Genomic DNA, 21,056 nt, shown 5'->3' on the forward strand with positions numbered 1-21,056 from the left:
TCTACATCATTTTAAAGTGTAAATTTTTTTTTCTGTTCACATCTGGATGCTGAGTGTGTACGTGTTTGCACGCGAGCGTGTGTGTGTGTGTGTGTGAACATGCATAATCACAATCATTTTAGTTAAAGGAAGTGAGATGTAGTAGCATATGTGACAAAAATTTATCTGATAGATTATGTACTTCTTGACTTATTCCTTCATTCATATCAATGGCTAAAATGTTAAATTTTACTTGCAGGTTGCACAAGAACACTGTGGTTTCTTGTTTTCACTGGGGCAGCAATTCATTTTATGGTCCGCATGAATATGAATATAGCCATAGTAGCAATGGTGAAGAAACATTATCGTAATGCGTCAGTGATAAGCAATGAATGCATAACAAATGAATCATCTGAATTTAAATACGAAAAAAAATATTCCAAGGACTACTTCATCGGAACAAATGAGGTACAGTAGTTTCCTTATGAGTTAATTTGCAAATAATTTTGTTATATAAATAAACCCTACTGCATTCACTTATTTTGGACATTTAATTGGTTAAAATAATAATAATGAAAAACAAGCCCGAATTACATAGGCCTAAATGTTCATGCGTACGTGCATATCCATTTTACTAGAATACATTTTATTACGCACGTGTGCGTGTGTGAGCGCGTGGATGTAAAACCTATACAGGGTGTTTCCATTTATGTAGTAAGTAAATCGGATGTGGTTAGTAAACCTCAAAACAACATAAAACGTCCATGTGTGAACATATGTCTTAGGCTATGTTCGATTATTTACGAGTTACAGGCCTGCATATATCACTAGTTGGTAGTAAGTATACCCCTGTTTGTGAACAGATTGCAATTAGATACTAACTTGTATGTTGCTAGTACCATTGCACTTTTGACTCCATCTCACTTATGGTGCCGGGCGCTGCTGATACTACCAGCTAAAATTAGTTCATTGTTTTCTGTGATGACATTGCACCCGCTGGATATGTGATGCAGTCATTATAAGCCGCCACCACATTTCAGTAGCGTGGACAGAACCTATCTGGATAAGCGATTCCCACTCAAGTGGATAATCTGTATAGGATCAAGCGCCTGGCCTACACGCTCTCCGGATCTCAGTCCAGTGAACTATTACCTGTAGGGACAACTCAAGGTCATTATCTTCACATAGCCTCCGTTACGGACATTGCAATTTTTCGTCAGCGTGTGAAACAAGCTTGCGAACAGGTACATGGAACGCCTGGAGTGTTTGAACATGTAAGACAATCAATGATGTGGCGTGTGTAAGCGAGCTAGTGCGCAAAATGTTCATTTTGAGCACTTTCTGCAGAGTGACATATCACTGATGATACACAGGGAGGGCTATATATACAGTGCTACAGATCTCGTATATATCTCTGGCTCTGTGCGACGTCACAGTTTGTGGTGAGGGGGAAGAGAGCTAGGAAACAGTTGTACTAATCTGTGAGAAAAAGTATGTCTGAACTCTCACTTTACACTCAAGCAAGCAGTGACCAGAGCATTGGAATGAAGGTAACCAGGTATCTGTTGTTTTCCTTTCTAGTACTCTGACGCCCACGACCAAGATAAGCCACTTCAAACTCAATCGTCAGTCACCGACAGAGAGACAATAAAACAGCTGTACACAACAGGGGTGCATCAAGTAGGGCTATTAACAATTCCAGCAGGATATTGGAAGGCCTGTAATATTGAAGGGATCGACCATAGGTCGTACGTTCATATGAACATTTTGTGTTGTTTTGAGGTCTAAAATCCACACCTCACATCCCAGTGATACATAAATGGAAACACTTTATCTAATGCTCAAATATAATAGAAACTTTCATCTCTTTTAGAGTTTACATAATTTTGAATTTGAAACATGTCATGTTAATCAAATTTAACTAATAAAACTATGATTTATTTAACAAAATATGTTTAGAAACCTCTTTTAAAAGTTATTTATTAAACTGTCTACTTAAATCTAAAATAATGATGTGTTGTTCATTACTACTGTACTACAATGAATTTTGAGAGACAAAACTCATCTTTATATTCGTATTAACCTTTAACGAATTTCGTGATTAATAATTTATCCTCAATTTAATTGAAATGTTACTGAAGCCCTTCTCGATTTAGGTGTATGATTGGGATGAACACCAGCAGAATCTCATATTAGGCGCTGTGAACTGGATTTATCCCCTTGCTCAACTTCCTGGTGGCCTGCTGGGACATCATTATGGTACGAAACTAGTATTCGGAATCAACACATTAATAATGTCCGTTCTTGGATTTGTCATACCGTTGAGTGCTGCCACGGATTTCAGAATCCTTATCGCCATTAGACTTCTGCAAGGAATTCTGGCTGTAAGTATAGTTTGATAAAAATTCTAATGTGTTTTATTGTAAATGTACAGTAGTGGCAAAAAAAAACTGGCTCGACCCTTGTAGCTGCTTTCAGAGTCTTGTTCACTCCACAGCACGATAGACTGGTAACTAAGACTTTCGTGGTTCGAATCCTGCCTGGGAAGGAAACTTTTTTTATTCCTTATTCAAATTTATTCTCAATACTTTTCGATTGCTGGTAAAATTCATGTTCTGGGAATAATAAGTTAATTAACACGTTGACTGCCACTTGACGCGTATATACGTCCCTATACGTGCTGTGAGACGTATATACGCTTCAAGCGGCAGTCAACGTGTTAAGTAGTAAAATATCACTGCAATCGAAAAGTATTGGGAATAAATTTGAATAAGGAACAAAAAAAAGTTTCCTTCCCAGGCAGGATTCGAACCACGAAAGTCTTAGTTACAAGTCTATCGTGCTCCTGAAATCAGCTACAAGGGTCGGTCCGGGTTTTTTTTGTCATTACTGTACACAGAGATTAGAGAATACAATGTTGCAACTCGCATTATGGTCATCCGAAGAGTCTTAGAAAATTTTCGCTGCCCAAGAGATCGGCCACTTTCATTTTGACCAAGTGGACATCTGAAGTTTGATTAGTGGAGTATGTAACCTAATCGACGATGTATGCAATGGGAGGGGAAAGCGATTGGTCACCCTACCCCAATATCTCCTGGCCTAGTTGCCTCATAAGTGGTGCCATGATGGTATCATTTATGGGGTTCAGATCTGTCTTCGGACAGTTGATTAAACAACAACAACCTTCTTTATTTTTCTTTCGATTACCATGGTTTTCGTCTCCTTTAATTTATCTCCATTCTATACTCCGCACAGTTGTCGTGTATCTCCAGTAGCATACCCCTTAGTATCGTCTCCTCTTCTGCTAACAACATATCATCAGCAAATCTTATGCACTTATTCTTATTCCTTTTACTATCGCCCCTCCCATGTCCTGGAAACAGTTCTTCACTAAATCCTCCAAGTAGATGTTGGACAAGTTAGGTGATAAAGAGCAATCTTGTCGTACTTCTCTCCCTATTTCACTTCCTTCTGACATTTCTTCTATCCTGACTTTGACTCATTGTTTCATATAAAGGTTGTTTCTCCTCTCTTTCCAATCCAGATCCATTTTATTCAGAATCTCCATCAGTTTATATTATTATTATTATTATTATTATTATTATTATTATTATTATTATTATTATTATTATTATTATTATTATTATAGTTCAAGTACTGAAACGCTATAAATGAAACCAGAATAGCATAAGAATAACCTACTGTATAATGTGTAAAATATATATACAGGTACCATATATTTGTTCTGTTTTTTTTTTTAATCCAGGGACTCTCTTGGCCTTCTCTTCACAATCTAACAGCAAGCTGGGTACCTCCAAAAGAACGCAGCAATTTTGTAACTTCATACAATGGTAAGTTACAGAATTTGTATTAGTCATGTCTTAATACACTCACATTATTTAAAAATAATTCAATTTTATTATAATTACTTAACTGTTTTATAAGAGGGAGGTGCACCATTTCAATTGTATAAATTAAGTATGATTAAAACATTCATATCTCAGCTTTTTTTTCCGCCCTGGTGAAAAAGAAAATTGGCACAATTCCAATACATTCCTTCAGCTTTATTCTGCATTTTGAATATATTTGGAGAATTATGTTTAATTAAGAATAATTCATTTCCAAAATTTTGGATGAAAATTGTGCAACCATTATGCATTTCCCTGATATTTTCAACAAATTAGTGATCAACTATTTTTGCAACAATATCCATCTTTAATTCATTATATTATTGCTATCAATTTCTGGATCCTCGTGGTCATCCTTAAATAAGACCGGACGATTTATTTTTCTTTAAATATCTCTCTCTACATGATTGTTATTTTAAAATGTTTGAAAAAATTGTATGAAAATTATGAACTAAAATATTTCACTTATTTTTATTGAATACTTTATTTTAACATTGTCATAACCCACATTATTTTTTAAAATATAAATGGCAAATGCTAGAAGAAAGATCACAGTATAGGATGAGAAGATATGAAAAACACACAAGTGTGCAAAATTTTATAAAATTATCTCAAAAATGTTTTTTGAGTTATCAGGGAAAACAAATATGAATTTTAACGATTTATAAGTCGAGTGACGACAGTGAAGCGAGAATGGGGAAAGTTGAAGGACATATCTCGGAAACTATTAGAAATATTTCAAAAATTGTTTCACCAGATGAAGAAGAAGAAGAAGAAGAAGAAGAAGAAGAAGAAGAACAAGAAGAAGAAGAAGAAGAAGAGGAGTGTCTCTATAAAGAAAAAATAAACTCATACATTTAATTTTTTGATACATAAAGGTGTACCTCCACTTATTTTTTTTTATTTTACTTGGTTATTTAACGACGCTGTATCAACTACGAGGTTATTTAGCGTCGATGGGTTTGGTGATAGCGAGATGATATTTGGCGAGATGAAGCCGAGGATTCGCCAGAGATTATCTGACATTTGCCTTGTGGTTGGGGAAAACCTCGGAAAAAACCCAACCAGATAATCAGCCCAAGCGGGAAACGAACCAGCGCCCGAACTCAACTCCGAATCGGCAGGCAAGCGCCTTAGCCGACTGAGCTACGCCGGTGGCTACCTCCACTTAAATGATTCTAAATTAATAAGTGTAATATCTCGAATTACCATAACACTTTCAGTCTTTGTAGATAATGTGGGAACACTATTTGTGTGTTTTTGTTCACACATGTCACCGTAGAGATCGGAGTCTGTGCTGTAGCGTGATGTACTCTGCACAATGCACAGACAGCAGCATTAAGACGATTGCGTAACTCAATTTTCATAAAATTATCAGAAGTTTATTTACCTCCACATCGTTCTTGTGTGGAAAAATGGGACTAATAATCAACAAGGTATTATTTAAAATGCACTACTTTATAGAATTCAATACCTGTCTTCATAGAAACTAATACTTATTTAGTAATTTCCATATTAACAGACTGTACCAAACGCACGTAGAGAGTCCGCACGCTGCAATAGCATGACAAAATCACGTTACGTAGTCTTATCACAACACCGTAATATATTTCACATCAAATATTTGTATACCTTAGTATTTTTTATCTGGAATTCAGTAGATTCTATAGTCCAATGAACCATACTAAAAGAATGAAAATAATATTATTATAGAGAGTAAAAAAAATGCGTGATAGTGTAGCATATTTGCATGCTTTTCATAGTATCTTGTTTATCATCCTCGTTAACACAGGTTTATAATTACTGCATATCACTCTCGAAGCTTTATCTTCAATGTGGCCTTGATGTAAATTACGCTTAACTGTCGTTTACTTATCACAGAACTATAGTCGTGTCGCTCTTATTTCCAGCAGCCAATCACGTTGCAAGTCGGCTACATTTAAACGTGTGCGTCTTATCATTCGCTGGTAATGACATTATGCACTTCCTAAGGCTCAAATACTGGATATAATCGTCCGCCATTTTTATTATTTCGTTGCTGTTCGCAGCAAGCAGACGATGACGCTATTTGCCGCACCGTTAAACATTATCATGTCATAGCTCCTACGATAGTCAATCAATCGCGCTGTAATTTTTTTAGGAAAAAATAGAAAAAAGTTCGGAATCTTTTTTTTTGCGGGGGGGGGGGGTGAGAAAAATTACTAACTTCGAAGTGGCCCGTTCAAAATAGACATTGTCACCCTCAAAAGTTGTTAAGCGACAAACTTTTCTATTTTTCACGTTAGATAACGGTCAGAGCGAGAGAAATGTTTGGAAAGAATGGAAATTTCTTTTAAAAGTAGCTGCCACTCAAAATCTTTACTGGTTTCCAAGTTACTGCGAGTTAAACAAATGAGCTTGTTTGTCTGGCGGACTTCGGTATGCAGAATGACAAATTTTTGTCTGTTAGAACTGCAGATTCTCATAGAAATCATCGCGCTGATTTCAAATTTGTTTAATTAAATCTCAGAATTCACTATTAACTCGAAAACCTTAAGCAATGAAACAAACTGTACAAGTCCCTTAAACTTATTATTTCAGCATTTTACCTCCAATTATGCTTTTACTTAGTAATTAGCTTGAGAAGGGTTGTTATATAATATAGTTCATATAAAATTGCGCCATTTCCTTTGTCATTTGTCCAGGGTTCAATTAATTGTCTTTCTAAAGACAGGCTAGTAAATTCTGTCACGATTTCTTTCAAGTTATAAAATAATGAGTTGTACATTGTTGTGTGTATATCGTAAGTAAATGTGGATGTGTAATCACATACTAAATAATAATTCAGTTCTTTGTTCCAGGTAATTCTATAGGCGTGGCTGTAGTTTTCTCCCTTGGCGGTTTAACAATCAACCAACTTGGCTGGGAAGCGATGTTTCATATACCAGGAATTCTAGGATTAATTTGGTTTATTGTATGGTGGTTTGTAGTTTATGATACACCACAAAAACATCCTAGGATTTCCGATACTGAATTAAAATACATTGAACAAGAGCTTGGGCCAACTCTTGCACTTAAAAAGGTATAATTAAATACTATACTAGAATAAAATAAATAATTATAGTAGACGATTAACAGGATAAATTAAATAAAATCTATACAACGCATTTTCGTCAAAGGAGAGCATTTGAAATATGAAATCAATAAAAAGTCTCATCAAACTTAACCGTTATAAATTTTATTATATTTGAAGTACGGAAATTAAAAAAATATGACTATTTTGGGAAGTAAACAATAAGATTTGGTTTCTATAAATATTGGAAATTATGTCTCTCGTCCTCTTATTCAACAAACATCATTCTTTCTACGACACCCGTTTACTGTGACAGTCTCGGTTATTCCTTGGGTTATCTTTTTTGAAATATGAACCATTGATGAACTGTGAAGTGAAGCCGTACCATATAGGCTAGTGACTTTCAAATCCTAAAGACCTTGGTGAATTAAAACCTGAGGGCAATTTTCAGACGAGGAGAAAAAGGTCTGAATTCAACACTGTTTACAACGTTTTAAAGTTTGAAGTGACTTTAGATTACCTTATACAGTGCATACATTTTATCTTTCCACGCTCGTATATGGACAGTGCACTGCCGCTTCAGCTCTTCCTTCGCGAGCGTGGAAAGGTAAAATGTATGCACTATATTTTCAATGGTGTATATGAATGTGCTCTTTCAAGTGTTTGAAATAATAGTTTAAAATCACAGATCAGACGTTTTAACAAAATAGGACTTGCTACTTTATACAGAAACGCTGCAGAGGTGGTTGTCCACCGATTACGTTTGTGCGTCGAAACAAGTTGATATATTATATATTATTGCTTATTAGAATGATTTCATCTAGCAAGTCTGTTTAAGTAGTGAGCAAACATTATCAATTAACATGCATTGACATTCGTCGGGCTAACGCGTAACATTTTACTCGTGGATAATGTTGTGCAGATTTATAGGTGAATGAAAGTTGTGTTCGTAGGTTCTGATCATGCTAAGGATATTATTTTGTCCTTTGTCGTGTGTTGTCTTACGAGGACAGGAGTCGTGGTGATCCAATGGGAAGGCATTGCAAAATACATCAGCAAAGACAACAAACAATTAAAAAAATGCTAAGCTACCAAGTCACGATGGCAATTTGAATACGTCTAACTGACAAAAATAAATGTGACGTGATTTTAAAAGTTCTGCTTCTTGTATATACTACATAGCAGGAAGTTGTTTGATGTCCTTACTGCCCTTGTATTTTTCCTTGTCTAATAGAGAGCGGGAAAAACACGCTGGCTGCTATTTCTCTGTTATAATTCCTGGAAATGCTAATCCTTTACAAGAATGATTCCCTGTTGGTGGTCCGCAGATTCCCAGGGGTCCACTTAGCCCATCAATGGGTTTATGGCACTATTCACGAGGAATAACTCCATTGATGAAGTACGAACTGTTCGTAGATATTCATAATCATATCGTCAGTTTAACAAATTCTGCGTGCTTATGTATAGGAACCTACTTATAGTCCGGATCAGCTTACTTAATACCCTAAGGGTGAAACCTAACCATTTTTCCACTATTACTAAATATGCTAGTGGATTATAGTGATTTTCTAGCTCTCAGGTTGAATTATCTTTTACCAACTTCGTTTCGAATTTCGGGTACTGACAAATACTACCACTAGCAGTTATTTTCTAACAGTTATATTGGCAGCAATAATTTCGGTTTACAGTAAAGCGAACTGATGAAAATGCAAGTAGTCTACGTAAATACATTTTTAGGTTAGGTATCATGAATCGTAAATTCTTTAGTCAAAGCAATAAATTTCATGTTGCCTGACAAAATAAATTGTAATATTAGATCATACTAATCCTAATTACCAACATAATAAGCGAGAAGTCCAGAAGGAAAATATATTATTTTATAAATAAATTATTGAACCATTTAGGAAACACCTCGCAACATAAAGATGAGATGTGGTAAATAAGCAAGACATTGTTATTGTTAACACTATATTATTATTATTATTATTATTATTATTATTATTATTATTATTATTATTATTATTATTATTATTTCAGTACGTAGCATTGTGATTTTATCCTCTTTGGTGATATCTGGTACCGGTATTAGTTAGCAACACTGAAGATATGGCCCAATTAGACTTTTAGGAACTACTCTTACGTGATCTTCACTATAGATGTTTTGGTTTGAACACTCTCACCACTATACTTCGTTCCATAATGTCTGGTAGGCGATATAAACATTGCCTGTAGAGGAAGGGAGAAGTACTGTATAATTGCTATTCAGCCAAGAGATAAATTTTCTGCTACAAAATGTTTCGACTTCATTACACCACATATCATTTTTTCTAATTTCATAGTTTATTATGATCTATTCCGTTGCAATCATTGTTAAAATGTTGTTGCAGAAGTTAACAAAGATTTTTTTTTTCGTAGCCACCCACACCATGGAAGGACATTTTAAAATCGCTGCCCTTCTGGATCAATGTCTTTGCTCTGTGGGGTGATATGTGGGGTTTGAACACATTAATGACACAAGCACCTACATACTTCAAGGTTATTCACGGCTGGAACATCTTTATGGTAAGGTACTATAAGCGATGCATTTGGCAGTGTTATCTTATTCATTATTGTTGCGTTGATATTCATAATTTTATTTCTTTATATTTAGACAGGTGTTCTATCTGGAGTACCATACATCTGTCGAGTGATATTTTCATATACATTTTCACTTCTGGCCGATTGCCTGCTGAAGAGGTGCTCTGTATCACATACACGTGTTCGAAAAATCGCTACGTTCGTATGTAAGTTATATCCAAATTGTGTTTCATCCTTTTTAATAAGAAACGCCATGTATAGAGAATTAAAATATTAGTATTACCATACTACATGTTTAATCCTCTATGCTATGCAGCTCTCACTTCATTCCTGCTTTATCTTCTTACAAAGCATAATATGTTCACTGAATTTTCAGAATGTTATTCTTTTCGGTTAAAATGTACAATTACTACCAAATGAAAAAGAATCGTATAATAATTGCATGGTAATGTAATGCAAATAAATAATTTTTATTTATTTTCTTCTCAAACACAAATGGCATATTCTGTATGTACCTGCTGTTACTAGATTACATCTTTTATTACCAATAAACAACAAATAAATATAAAGTATTGACGTATTTTAATGCTGCAAACATTTTGTTTGTGATTTATATCCAAGTATTTAAAATTTTAGATACCGTAGAATCAGTAATATTCCTTTCTGGTAGCATTTCATTAAATATGACACAGACCTCTTCTTGGATCCCCCTTCTATCACCATAGCCGATTATCATTAGTATTTCAATTCTTTATCTTTCTGTAAGATTGCCAATGATTAATTACTTTCAAGATGATAATGGAATCAAATAACCATTGTTATTCAGTTGTTTTTTCTTAGCTTTATTCACATGTTTCTACTAGCTTTTGTTTGCAATTGTTTAATCCAAAGCCTCCTCAAATTGATGTACCGAAGCATTAAAATTTCCCTTTGTTCATTACACTTATATTGTCATCAAAGGAGGTAATTTTTACAAAACAGTAATTTGTAAACGGTAAAAAAAATATATGATTTTGTATGTACTGAGACCTGAAGAATCCAAAATTGACGAAATAAGTACATGTTGCCATTTGAAAAAAAAAAACAGACTCATTGGCACACTCTTTATAAATGAAAAGCATAGTATTTGAGTATTTGAAAACATGTTCAAAATATTCCTTCTCTGACACCCTACAACTTTTGTATAAATAGTTTCTTCATAAAATTAGAAATAAGTAAGTTATAAGCATTGTTCCATACTTTTTATTCACTCTGTACACACACACACACACACACACACACACACACATATATATATATATATATATATATATATATATATATATATATATATATATATATATATAAAGTTGTCAAAATTAATATTGTCCTGCCAGAATCATCATCTGGGATCCCAAAAATATTAATATTATATCTTATTCTTTAAATATTACATTCACAAGTCCCATTGATTATAGATTTTGAATATTCATATTATGGTTATGTCCCTGACGGAAGACGGCGTCAGTCGTCATATACAAATTTATATCCCTTATATTTAGTACAGGTTGAATTACGACCCTTACAGGAATATATCTTAATAATTTTGTCTGAACAATAGTCACTGGTACTCATTATGGCTGTTTTGTTTTGTAGGTTGCATCGTTCAAGGAATTTTTATTTATGGGATAGCCCTATCAGGTTGTGATTCCATAGCTGCTATAGTCTGTATTACAGCTGCAACCATTACCAATGGAGCATCATCCTCAGGCCCATTTGCGAGCTTTGTTGACCTTAGTCCTAACTTTGCAAGTAAGTAGATTTAATTATATGTAGCAAAAATCTATTACTAAGTGTAATTTAACTGTGGAAAATAAAGACTATAGGCATAGTGACTGGTTGTGAACCGTCGTATAAACAAAACGCCAATTTAAAAATTCTTCCAAGCAGGCCACGTACATACCAACGACTACCTCTACTCCTATAAAAGATGTGAAGGCCGCCTGTTTTCATGTTTAACGTGCCGGGCAAAGTGAGCGATTTCTTTTCTTGGATCATGTTCATATGTCAACTGTATTCATTCCATCGACTTTACAGGGATGGATTCCTAATATATAGGAAAGAAAAATAGGTTTACTAAAGTTTAATGATAAACTCTTCACACGGTTAAGTTCGGCCAATGTAATGTTTCTGATATTTGTTCTACCGGTATATACGATATTTAACCCCACAATAATTAAAATGCTCAATTTAAAAACTAAGAAGAGTAGAAAATGTGAGTGTTTTTTTTTTTCATCAGTAACTGAGATTCAATCGATTCTCAGCTCATGTTCATTTAAGGCCGTGTCTCAAAGCTCAAGTCCATGCTACACACTAGTGACTAGCAACTAGGTGACTTGTAAACTACACACTAGAGAGCTTTGAACATGTATGCTTTACAGTGACTGTAGTATGCTTGAATCATGGCCTTCTTCACAGACTATTTTTCTAAAAATCCATGATATCACTGATGATAGCACTGAATTAAGAGGGCAGTGTCCTAATGCTGTTTCATTACGAGTTCTGTGGAAAGGATAAGGACCTAATATATTACAATATTTAAAACATCGTAAAGAAAATATTAACAATTCCAATATTGAAAGTTAACGTTTTATCTACATTATATTTTTCATTATTTCACTTCCAAAGCATCTTTAGATGTCATAACCCCAATTGCTGATGAGGTATCCATGTTTGTTTAGTGAACAAGTCAACAATCAAGCAAGCATTTTCGTTTACTAGCTACTACGGACTTGATTGCTATTCACTACGTAGCTTTGGATCGTAACTTCTGATGTCACATCCGGCTATTTAGTCAACAATCGAGTTCACTTCAGCTGAAAATGCAGCTTTGAGACACGGCCTAAGACGAGGCGTAATTCCACCTGACTGATCATGTAAACAATAAAAACACTCGCTATTGGTGTTCTGAAAAATAATTTACATCGTGTACAAGAAATCCCTCTGCATGATTAGACAGTTGAATTTTGGTGTGCTGCTTACGCAAGATGAAAAATCGGTCTAATTTTTTAAGAGAAGAACACACTTTCTCTTCTCTTCATTGTTCTTAAATTGAGCATTTTAATTACTGTGAGGTTAAATATCGTATACAGCGGTAAAGACAAATTAAATCAGAAACATTACAGTGACCGAATTTAATCATGTCGATCAGAATGTGTTTTCCCGACACAATGCCTGTTTAGCCGAGGGAGGACGCCATTTCCACCATCTTCTATACGGTATGAATTTTGTACACTTTTAAGTAGCGGGGTTAACGTACGAGTGCGGCGGGCTGCGACATGCTCAGTCGCCGAGAAGCAAAACATCGCGCAGCGGTCAGTACATATAATAGAAGCCCTGTATAATTCGACTATAGAATGTAACAACTATGATACTTACATAACTATGAGTTTTGAAAACGAAATGTAATAAATGTTTCTACTTGTATGTTCCTACACAAAGTCAGTTAACACTTAATACTACAACACTGATAGGTTCTGAGAACTCGTTCTATCCTTAATAGATCATATAAAAATACAACGTAATATTAATCGTTTGATTTTCTTCCACAGGTATTTTGATGGGAATTTCTGGAATGGTTTGTTTTACGCCTGCGTTCCTTTCACCTATTCTTGTTAGTGAATTAACATACAAAAATGTAAGTATATTGAATCCATCAGATGACAATTTTTTCACTTGATATTAAATTTTATCTTCTAGTTTTTTTATACATTTCAATTATTTTATATTTACTTACACCAGAATAATGTTCGAATTCTATATCATTCCGTTTAAATGAGGTTATAGTAACATGTGGTTGTTGGTCTGTGAATATATATGTATTTTATTTTATTGTCTTTCTACTGGTAAGTGCTCTTCTTTCAGTGTTCATTGGCATTTAACAAAATTAAGTTGTATGAAATTAAAGAGCTGGAAGAATGAGCATGGTATCAGAATTTAAATATTTCTAGAAGTTGACAAGTATGGATTGAAAATGAAAAAAAAAACGAGTTAAAAATTGAAGCTTAAACATTAAATTGACAGACATCTCAAGTCCAAAATTGACAGGATTTGACTTTTTACTTGACATAAGTTATGTTGTTTTGCACAGATTGCCATTTTGTAATAAAGAATATCCCATATCCGTCTCTAAGCCTGTTTTGAATCATGCAAATATTTACATCAATAATAATGCAAGCCTATGTAGTTTTCTTGCTCTCCTGAACAATTTACTTCAATGGACTTAGAATGTTTGTCAATTCAGGTCTTCAATTGATTGTAAACAAAAACAAATTTAATATTAAATTATAATAATTTTGTTTCACAGCAGCAAATTGCTTCTTTATAGAAAATATTTCAATTACCGGTTTGAAAGATAGCTTGTAATTACTTTTACAGATGTAAGAGACTTGCGAATCTCTTTATTTCAGCTATATTTTTCTTTTTTTTTTTCTCTTTAATGTCTCGTTTTGTGTAGTATGAATATTATCACAGAAAATTTTACCGCCTACTGAATGTGTTAATATTTTTAAGATCCTAAGAAAATTAATATATTTAGATAATATTAAGGGGTTATTTTAATAGTGGTACAACTCCACTTTTTGTCAAATTGGAGTTAACTACACTTTCAATATCACAAATGTCCGTTCTTTTTATTATCAAAGTGGTTCAAATCTAACTTCCTTATACTGCCAACAGAGTGCACCATAATGCAGGCGTCTTAGATAATCCTACAAGAAAATTATTTAATAGTGGCATAATTCAATTGTGTTCCATATTAAGCCAAAATGAGTGATCCTGAAGAGATTCTGAGTGACTCTTATGATTAGGGTTGAGAACCCTCCGTATTTGCCCCTAATTTTAACTGTCTCCCGGTTCCCGTATTATTCTTCTCTTCGAGCATTTTTCTCACTTATTTTTGCATAATGTAAAAATTTTTATTTTGAACATTTGATTTTACCGTGAATGATTGGTTATATGATGAATTTTGTTCTTCAAGAAATGCGTTAAAATGGGCACTCTTTTTAGAAAGTAATGCTTGTCAGAAAAGGGCTTTAGTGCTCATCTGTCTAAAATCAAAACGTGTTAAATTTTATAAATTTGAAAAAACTGGCTAGTTTTGTTCTAAGCATACCAATTGGTAATGCTCGTATAAAGAGGGTGTTTCATTTCATAATTGGACAGATGTTCGAAACATCAGCACGACACATTTAATCAAGTCAGAGCTGAAAATTGCAGTCTACTTCAGCTATTACGCGAGACAAAATCTGTCTCAAAATACTCTTAATTTAAGCCTAGCTGCCGAAGTGAAGAAATTGAACCGAATAATTTGTCTATTTTCTACGTGAAATTTTGTCTATTCCTTAGTCTTCCGTATTTTCTTCAAAAAAAGTTGGCGACCCTACTTATGTATGTATATATTTATTCACACTGCAATGGGTATATACCCGGTGGCAGTGGTAACTAATTACACTCAATAATGACAATAATAAACTTATTAATTAAAAATACAATTAATAATAATACTAATAATTAATACTAATAATAACAACAACAACAACAGGGAATATACTAAATTAAATGAAACGATCCCTTAAAATAACATTTGAAATATTCTAATTTGTATCTTAAAACTAAGATCGAACTAAAACCCACGAGTATATGTTCATATCTGCACAAGTACCTTTCAACATTACACTCATTTCGCTGTCAACTCACTCACTGCACTGGAACTACGACACATTTCACTGATTCTATCTTGATGTCACTAACACTTCAAAAACATTTCACTGTTCAAATTCTTTGCACTGCCACTATAAACTATAAAGCTTCACTGACAGGAACACGTTTCACTTACACAGCACACTTCACTGATACGACATACTTCTTCACTGATACAACACACTTCACTGACACAACATAATTCTTCACTGATACAACACTTCAATAACAACATATCATTTACACCCTTTAAATACTGTGTATAATTACCGTCTATTAAATGCATTTTTGGTTGTTGGTAAAGCCTTTAGTAAGTCTGCAGGTAAAGCATTCCAGTCCCTGATAGTACGATTGAGAAAAGAAAACTTTCCAGTGTCCGTCCTCTGCCTTCTTTCCCTCAATTTATATGAGTGGTCGTTCCTTGAAGAGTAATTTGGCGGCTGCAACCTATTTTTTATTTCTCTCCAGGCAGGCTCACCTCTGTATGTTTTGAACAGTGCGCATAATCGAATTCGCGTTCTCCTGTCCGTGAGTGTGTCCCATTTTAATGGTGAATTTTTCCGACAGCACTTAAGAGCCCGTTTTTTAATCTTTTCCAGTGTCTTAATATGTTCTAATCTGTAAGGATCCCAACATGCAGCACCATATTCCATTACTGGACGTACTAGTGATTTATATGCAATCTCTTTGGATTTATCAGAACCTTTTCTTAGTACCCTCATCACAAAGTGTAACGCTCTCCATGCCTTTCCCGCTGTATCAGTGATCAAGCTCTTGATCCAAATTATCAAATATCTGAAGGTAAATGGCATACCATATTAGTACATTATGCAACGAGCCTATAATGGTAGTAATTAGGACGCAAGTATGTTTGTTTATGAAACGAGCGTAAGCGAGTTTCATCATTTTCATACGAACGTCTTAATTACCATTATAGGCAAGTTTCATACGACTTGTTATGCTCGACCATATTTCTAACTTGAAATTATTCAAAATTAGGTCATGTTATGGTTATGTGCGAACTGACCTGAATTGTGAGATGTGCGCAGACGCGAAATTATTGATTTTTTCCGAGGCCGAATGTCATTGACCTTGATAGAGAATAAAATGAACATTAGTCTGATATAACCTGGAAATTGATTTATAATTGAAAAACGAGATGACAAATTGAATTTATTTGAATATTATTTACAATTAACGCTAATTATTATAGTAACAGAACATAACCTTCTGCGACAGTATTGGTTTTCAAGCCTCCGTGACTTTTCGCTAATTGTCTTTCGATTGCATATCCGAGAATAATCGATACTTGCGATTTTATAACGGTACAAAGGTGACTTGTCATTGGCTGAACACCTGAACTTTAATGAATAGGTGTACTTTAATGAGGTGCATTGAAGGGCTACTACCAAGGGTATAATTACTACATTTCGGCATGGTCGAGCATAAAAACATTATTCTGGTACACCTTCAAAGAGTTTCCTTGGATTTATCAATGTTACGTTGAAATTTTTTATTTTAATAGTGATATAGCTCCATTGTTGCTCCTTTATTAGAAATGTCCCACACGATATTCATAAACCCCAAGAGTAGAAAGAAAGCTTACTCTCTGACAAAAAGACATGAACTATTATTTTTATAATATTTCATATCCTGAATTTTCTGTACACATTTAACTTTGATATTCCATATCTCAAAATCAAAGTAAATGGAGGTGTACCATTATTTAAATAACGCTTTCATATTTGATTACAGTGAAAGCACAGTCTAGTATATACAGTCACGAAGCTCAATACGTAGTAAATATGCATCCATAGATAATTGCTAACCACTAGGATCGCTACTATCGCCTCATTACAAACAATGCGAAATAGTACCTGCACAGTATTGTTTCTAGTACCCTCACAACTCAAGCTTCGTGACTGTATATACTAGACTGTGGTGAAAGCAGGTGAACATAGAACTGTTAAAGTGCAATTTCTTACAACAAAACTTTTGTTTGCAGCAAACGATTGGCCAATGGAATTTAATTTTCATCATTGTAGCGTCGCTGACCGCATTACCCGGAGTGATCCATCTATTTTTTTCGACGTCTAAACTCCAGAAATGGAATTCTTGTCAAGAATCGACCAATCACAATCATGCAAATGATCAAAATAACGAAGAAAGAAAGACAGAAGACAGCAATGATCAAATAGATATTAGATTGTAAAAATAACAGAAGAAAAAAGACAATATGAAAATATGAAGACGCACCGTTAGTCCAAGAGTTGAAACTTCCAGGCGGCTGTGGAAAACGAAAATGGTTTTGGGGCATATTTTCGTGGGGAAATTTCATTCCACCACGGCTCCATTGATCAAGCCGTTACAGATCCGCGCATAAAATGAAGATGGCAAATTGATCTTCGGCTCCGGCATCATATCTGTAGGACTGGATGCAGTGATAGTAATATCAGTGTAGAGAATGCGTAAAATATCTGAGTATTCTGAAACCATTACGAAAAGGAATTTAAGAAAAAATGACAATACCTAGTCTGGATCTGAGTAGTAGAGCCTTCACAGCGCTACATCACCCAACTGAATGCACTTTAAGGAAAGCGATTAAAGAATTTCGATACAAATGTTTAGTTTAATATTTCTAAGTGTTTAATGCTCAGAGTGGAACAAAAATTTCCATAGTTATACAATAAATCGTCTCTGAATTCAGTGGTATAAAAGACAACTAATTACAGTAAAATCCCTCGTATCCGGAACCCAAATAACCAGCAATACCAAAACAACAGCAGTTTTGGCTAGACCAAAAAAAAAAAAGGCATTCATGCGAAAGGGAAAAGTCAGACGAAGATGTGAGTGGTTTTCGTAATCGCACATGCCGCATATTGTGTTTACTCTTTGCATTGTTCACGCATGAAAACACATACAGAAAATCCCGTTATGCCCCTGGAGTAGATCGGGTAGCATCGGTAAGCTGACACTTGGGCCTTGCAAACAATGCGCAGAGACGATATCTTTAAATTTATCACTTGAACTCGCCCGTTTCGAAAGGGTGTTGGATGAGTCTAAATAGGAAAATGTGAAATTCTCTATTACGCTGTAGAGCGAAAAAGTTTCATCCGAGTAATAGATAGTATATACACTATAAACAAGCAGACATAAGAGATATGTTAAAGAGGTTCAAATCATCGAGCGCTACTTCATCTTCATAATTGCGACGTTGGCTACACTGCTCTTCACGTCACATGGCCGCCATTTAAAATTGTCATAAGGTTACGGAAAACTTTTAGTATTTTTTACGCTATTATGTATTACTGTATTACAATAATTGAATGGGTTATTTATGAAAGGACCTAAGTCTTGAATACTAAGTTAGCAATTTAAGAAAAACGGCTTACAGGCCGAAATTTTGAAATTAAGGCTGAAATAAAAATTGTATCAAAAATTCTACTAAGCATTAGAATGTGAAACTTAGTCCTCTTCATATCTAAATAGATGTATCTACACCCAAAGAGCAGTTATTACATTACAAACTCATTTTCACAAAATTAGCGATTTAGGCCCTTTCATAAATAACCCATTAAATTATGAACTGATGAATGTACTTTACCGTATTCAGTACTAAAAATAAACATTGTAGTCTACGTATTTCAAAACTTTATTTTTAAATATCTATACGAAAATTACTAAATTTCAATATGGAAAAAGATGTTTGTGCAGTACAGTATATCTTTACATAATCTATAAACGTACTTTCCAATTATCCGGCAAAAATCAGTTATCCGGCACTAAATTTGTCCCACAGTTGCCGGATACGAGGAATTCTACTGTAGTTTCTTATCCAAGTACAAAAGAAGGTCCTAACTGATAACTTGTTTTCCCACTTTGTTAAATGTACCACAGTTTTAAAGTGCACATTACTAACTACAATCTTCACTAATATACCTTGTATTTTTTAAGTTATCAAGGAATGTATATTATAAATTCTAAAGCAACATTCATATAAATATTTCACCCTTAGTGAAACAGAAAAAAATATTGAACTTTGATGAACAATTTTCACCATTTTTCAACGTATATATTTACATTTTTTTTTCTCATATTCTGTGTGTGATATTCACAAACCCGTAGGTCCGCTTTGTAGAACATAAGTTGCAGATAATACTGTAAAATTTTCATGTAAATAGGTTCAGTAGTTTAAGAGAAAAATATACTTAATTTTGAAAAATATTAAATTACGGAAAAGTTCATTTAAAAATAAAAAAGGTGTATGAATTACATGCGCCGCCAAATTTAAAGAGGCCATTTAAACAGCTTATCTGTAAGATGCCCCCATATTATATATTGTTTTAAAGACTTGTTTTGTACTTTTTAACAAAATAAAAAATCGAATTTTTACCCCTAATCACTACCCACTCTCTTTAAAGTTATAGTACCGGTATGTGAAGTTATTTTGTTTTCAATAGAAAGTTACTCCAGATGCATTTTATATGAGAGAACGATGTGTAGATTGTTTATAAAAATAACTAGTTTTTTCATTCTGGCGGGAGGAACGTTGTTCCGGAAAATTTGTATTATATTTTTCATTACGGAACCGAGAAATAATCTAATTTTGCGCCGCCAATGGTCTTCTGTATGGTTGTGAAACTTGGACTCTCACTCTGAGAGAGGAACATAGGTTAAGGGTGTTTGAGAATAAGGTGCTTAGGAAAATATTTGGGGCTAAGCGGGATGAAGTTACAGGAGAATGGAGAAAGTTACACAACGCAGAACTGCACGCATTGTATTCTTCATCTGACATAATTAGGAACATTAAATCCAGACGTTTGAGATGGGCAGGGCATGTAGCACGTATGGGCGAATCCAGAAATGCATATAGAGTGTTAGTTGGGAGACCGGAGGGGAAAAGACCTTTAGGGAGGCCGAGACGTAGATGGGAGGATAATATTAAAATGGATTTGAGGGAGGTGGGATATGATGATAGAGACTGGATTAATCTTGCACAGGATAGGGACCGATAGCAGGCTTATGTGAGGGCGGCAATGAACCTTCGGGTTCCTTAAAAGCCATTTGTAAGTAAGTAAGTAAGTAAATAATATATTGTGAGACTTCTTCCAACTCAATTGCATTGTCTTTCCATTCAGATCATTCATGTCAGTAAAAGTCATGAAGAACTTGCTTCCTATTAGAATTGTTGGGCCTTCTTGTGTTGAATCTTGGTTGCTTAGGCCGTCATGCTGCAACAGACGTCACTGGGAAAGAGCGTAAAAGGAAAGGATAAAATACTGAAGAATTGGCTATGCTGTGGGAAATCCTCTAATACTTTGGATATCTATGTAGTTTAGTAAACACTTTTGTTACAAACCAATTTGTTATTTATTTTGTTAACTCAAATTGAGTCAGTTAACACTAACATGGATATAATTTGTATTTCTTCTGACTGATGCATTAAGATGTGAAATAAATACGGGTTTATTTTTAACACGATTTTTTCTGGCCTTGAAATCTCAGTGCAGTGAGCACTGATCATCTCCCCGTCCATTTCAAAACATGTTACACAATTCCACCACCTTTTCCTCTAGAAAACAAGGACTGCATATCGATGGCTGAGAACCAGACTGTTCTAAGTCCAACATTTTATAAGAAATAAATCTGTGTTTCATTGTGTTTCAGTTCTTGTTTGCATATATTAATCGAACAAAATTATAAATATTCCTCTGCATAAGGTTGCTATGAAGCTATTTCAAATTGTTTCATGAAGCTTTGAATGTCAGGAGCTTAAAATAGCTCTCCTGAAAAAAAAAATA

The 21,056-nt window shown here is 34.3% G+C and overlaps 1 protein-coding gene across 3 annotated transcripts in view; it reads left to right on the plus strand.

Moving 5' to 3' along the window:
- Positions 1-20,731, plus strand: part of LOC138716353 (sialin-like) — a 38,450-nt gene extending 17,719 nt beyond the window's left edge. For all 3 annotated transcript variants that reach the window (XM_069849345.1, XM_069849347.1, XM_069849346.1), the window contains exons 2-10: positions 239-447; positions 2,136-2,363; positions 3,746-3,830; positions 6,728-6,948; positions 9,355-9,501; positions 9,590-9,722; positions 11,152-11,307; positions 13,107-13,192; positions 17,261-20,731. In XM_069849345.1, the coding sequence (XP_069705446.1) occupies positions 239-447; positions 2,136-2,363; positions 3,746-3,830; positions 6,728-6,948; positions 9,355-9,501; positions 9,590-9,722; positions 11,152-11,307; positions 13,107-13,192; positions 17,261-17,467 (1,472 nt within the window). In that variant the 3' untranslated portion in view covers positions 17,468-20,731. The remainder of the gene's footprint in view (positions 1-238; positions 448-2,135; positions 2,364-3,745; positions 3,831-6,727; positions 6,949-9,354; positions 9,502-9,589; positions 9,723-11,151; positions 11,308-13,106; positions 13,193-17,260) is intronic.
- The last annotated feature ends 325 nt before the right edge of the window (positions 20,732-21,056 follow it).

This window comes from Periplaneta americana, chromosome 16, assembly GCF_040183065.1.
Source record: "Periplaneta americana isolate PAMFEO1 chromosome 16, P.americana_PAMFEO1_priV1, whole genome shotgun sequence".
NCBI lineage: Eukaryota > Metazoa > Arthropoda > Insecta > Blattodea > Blattidae > Periplaneta > Periplaneta americana.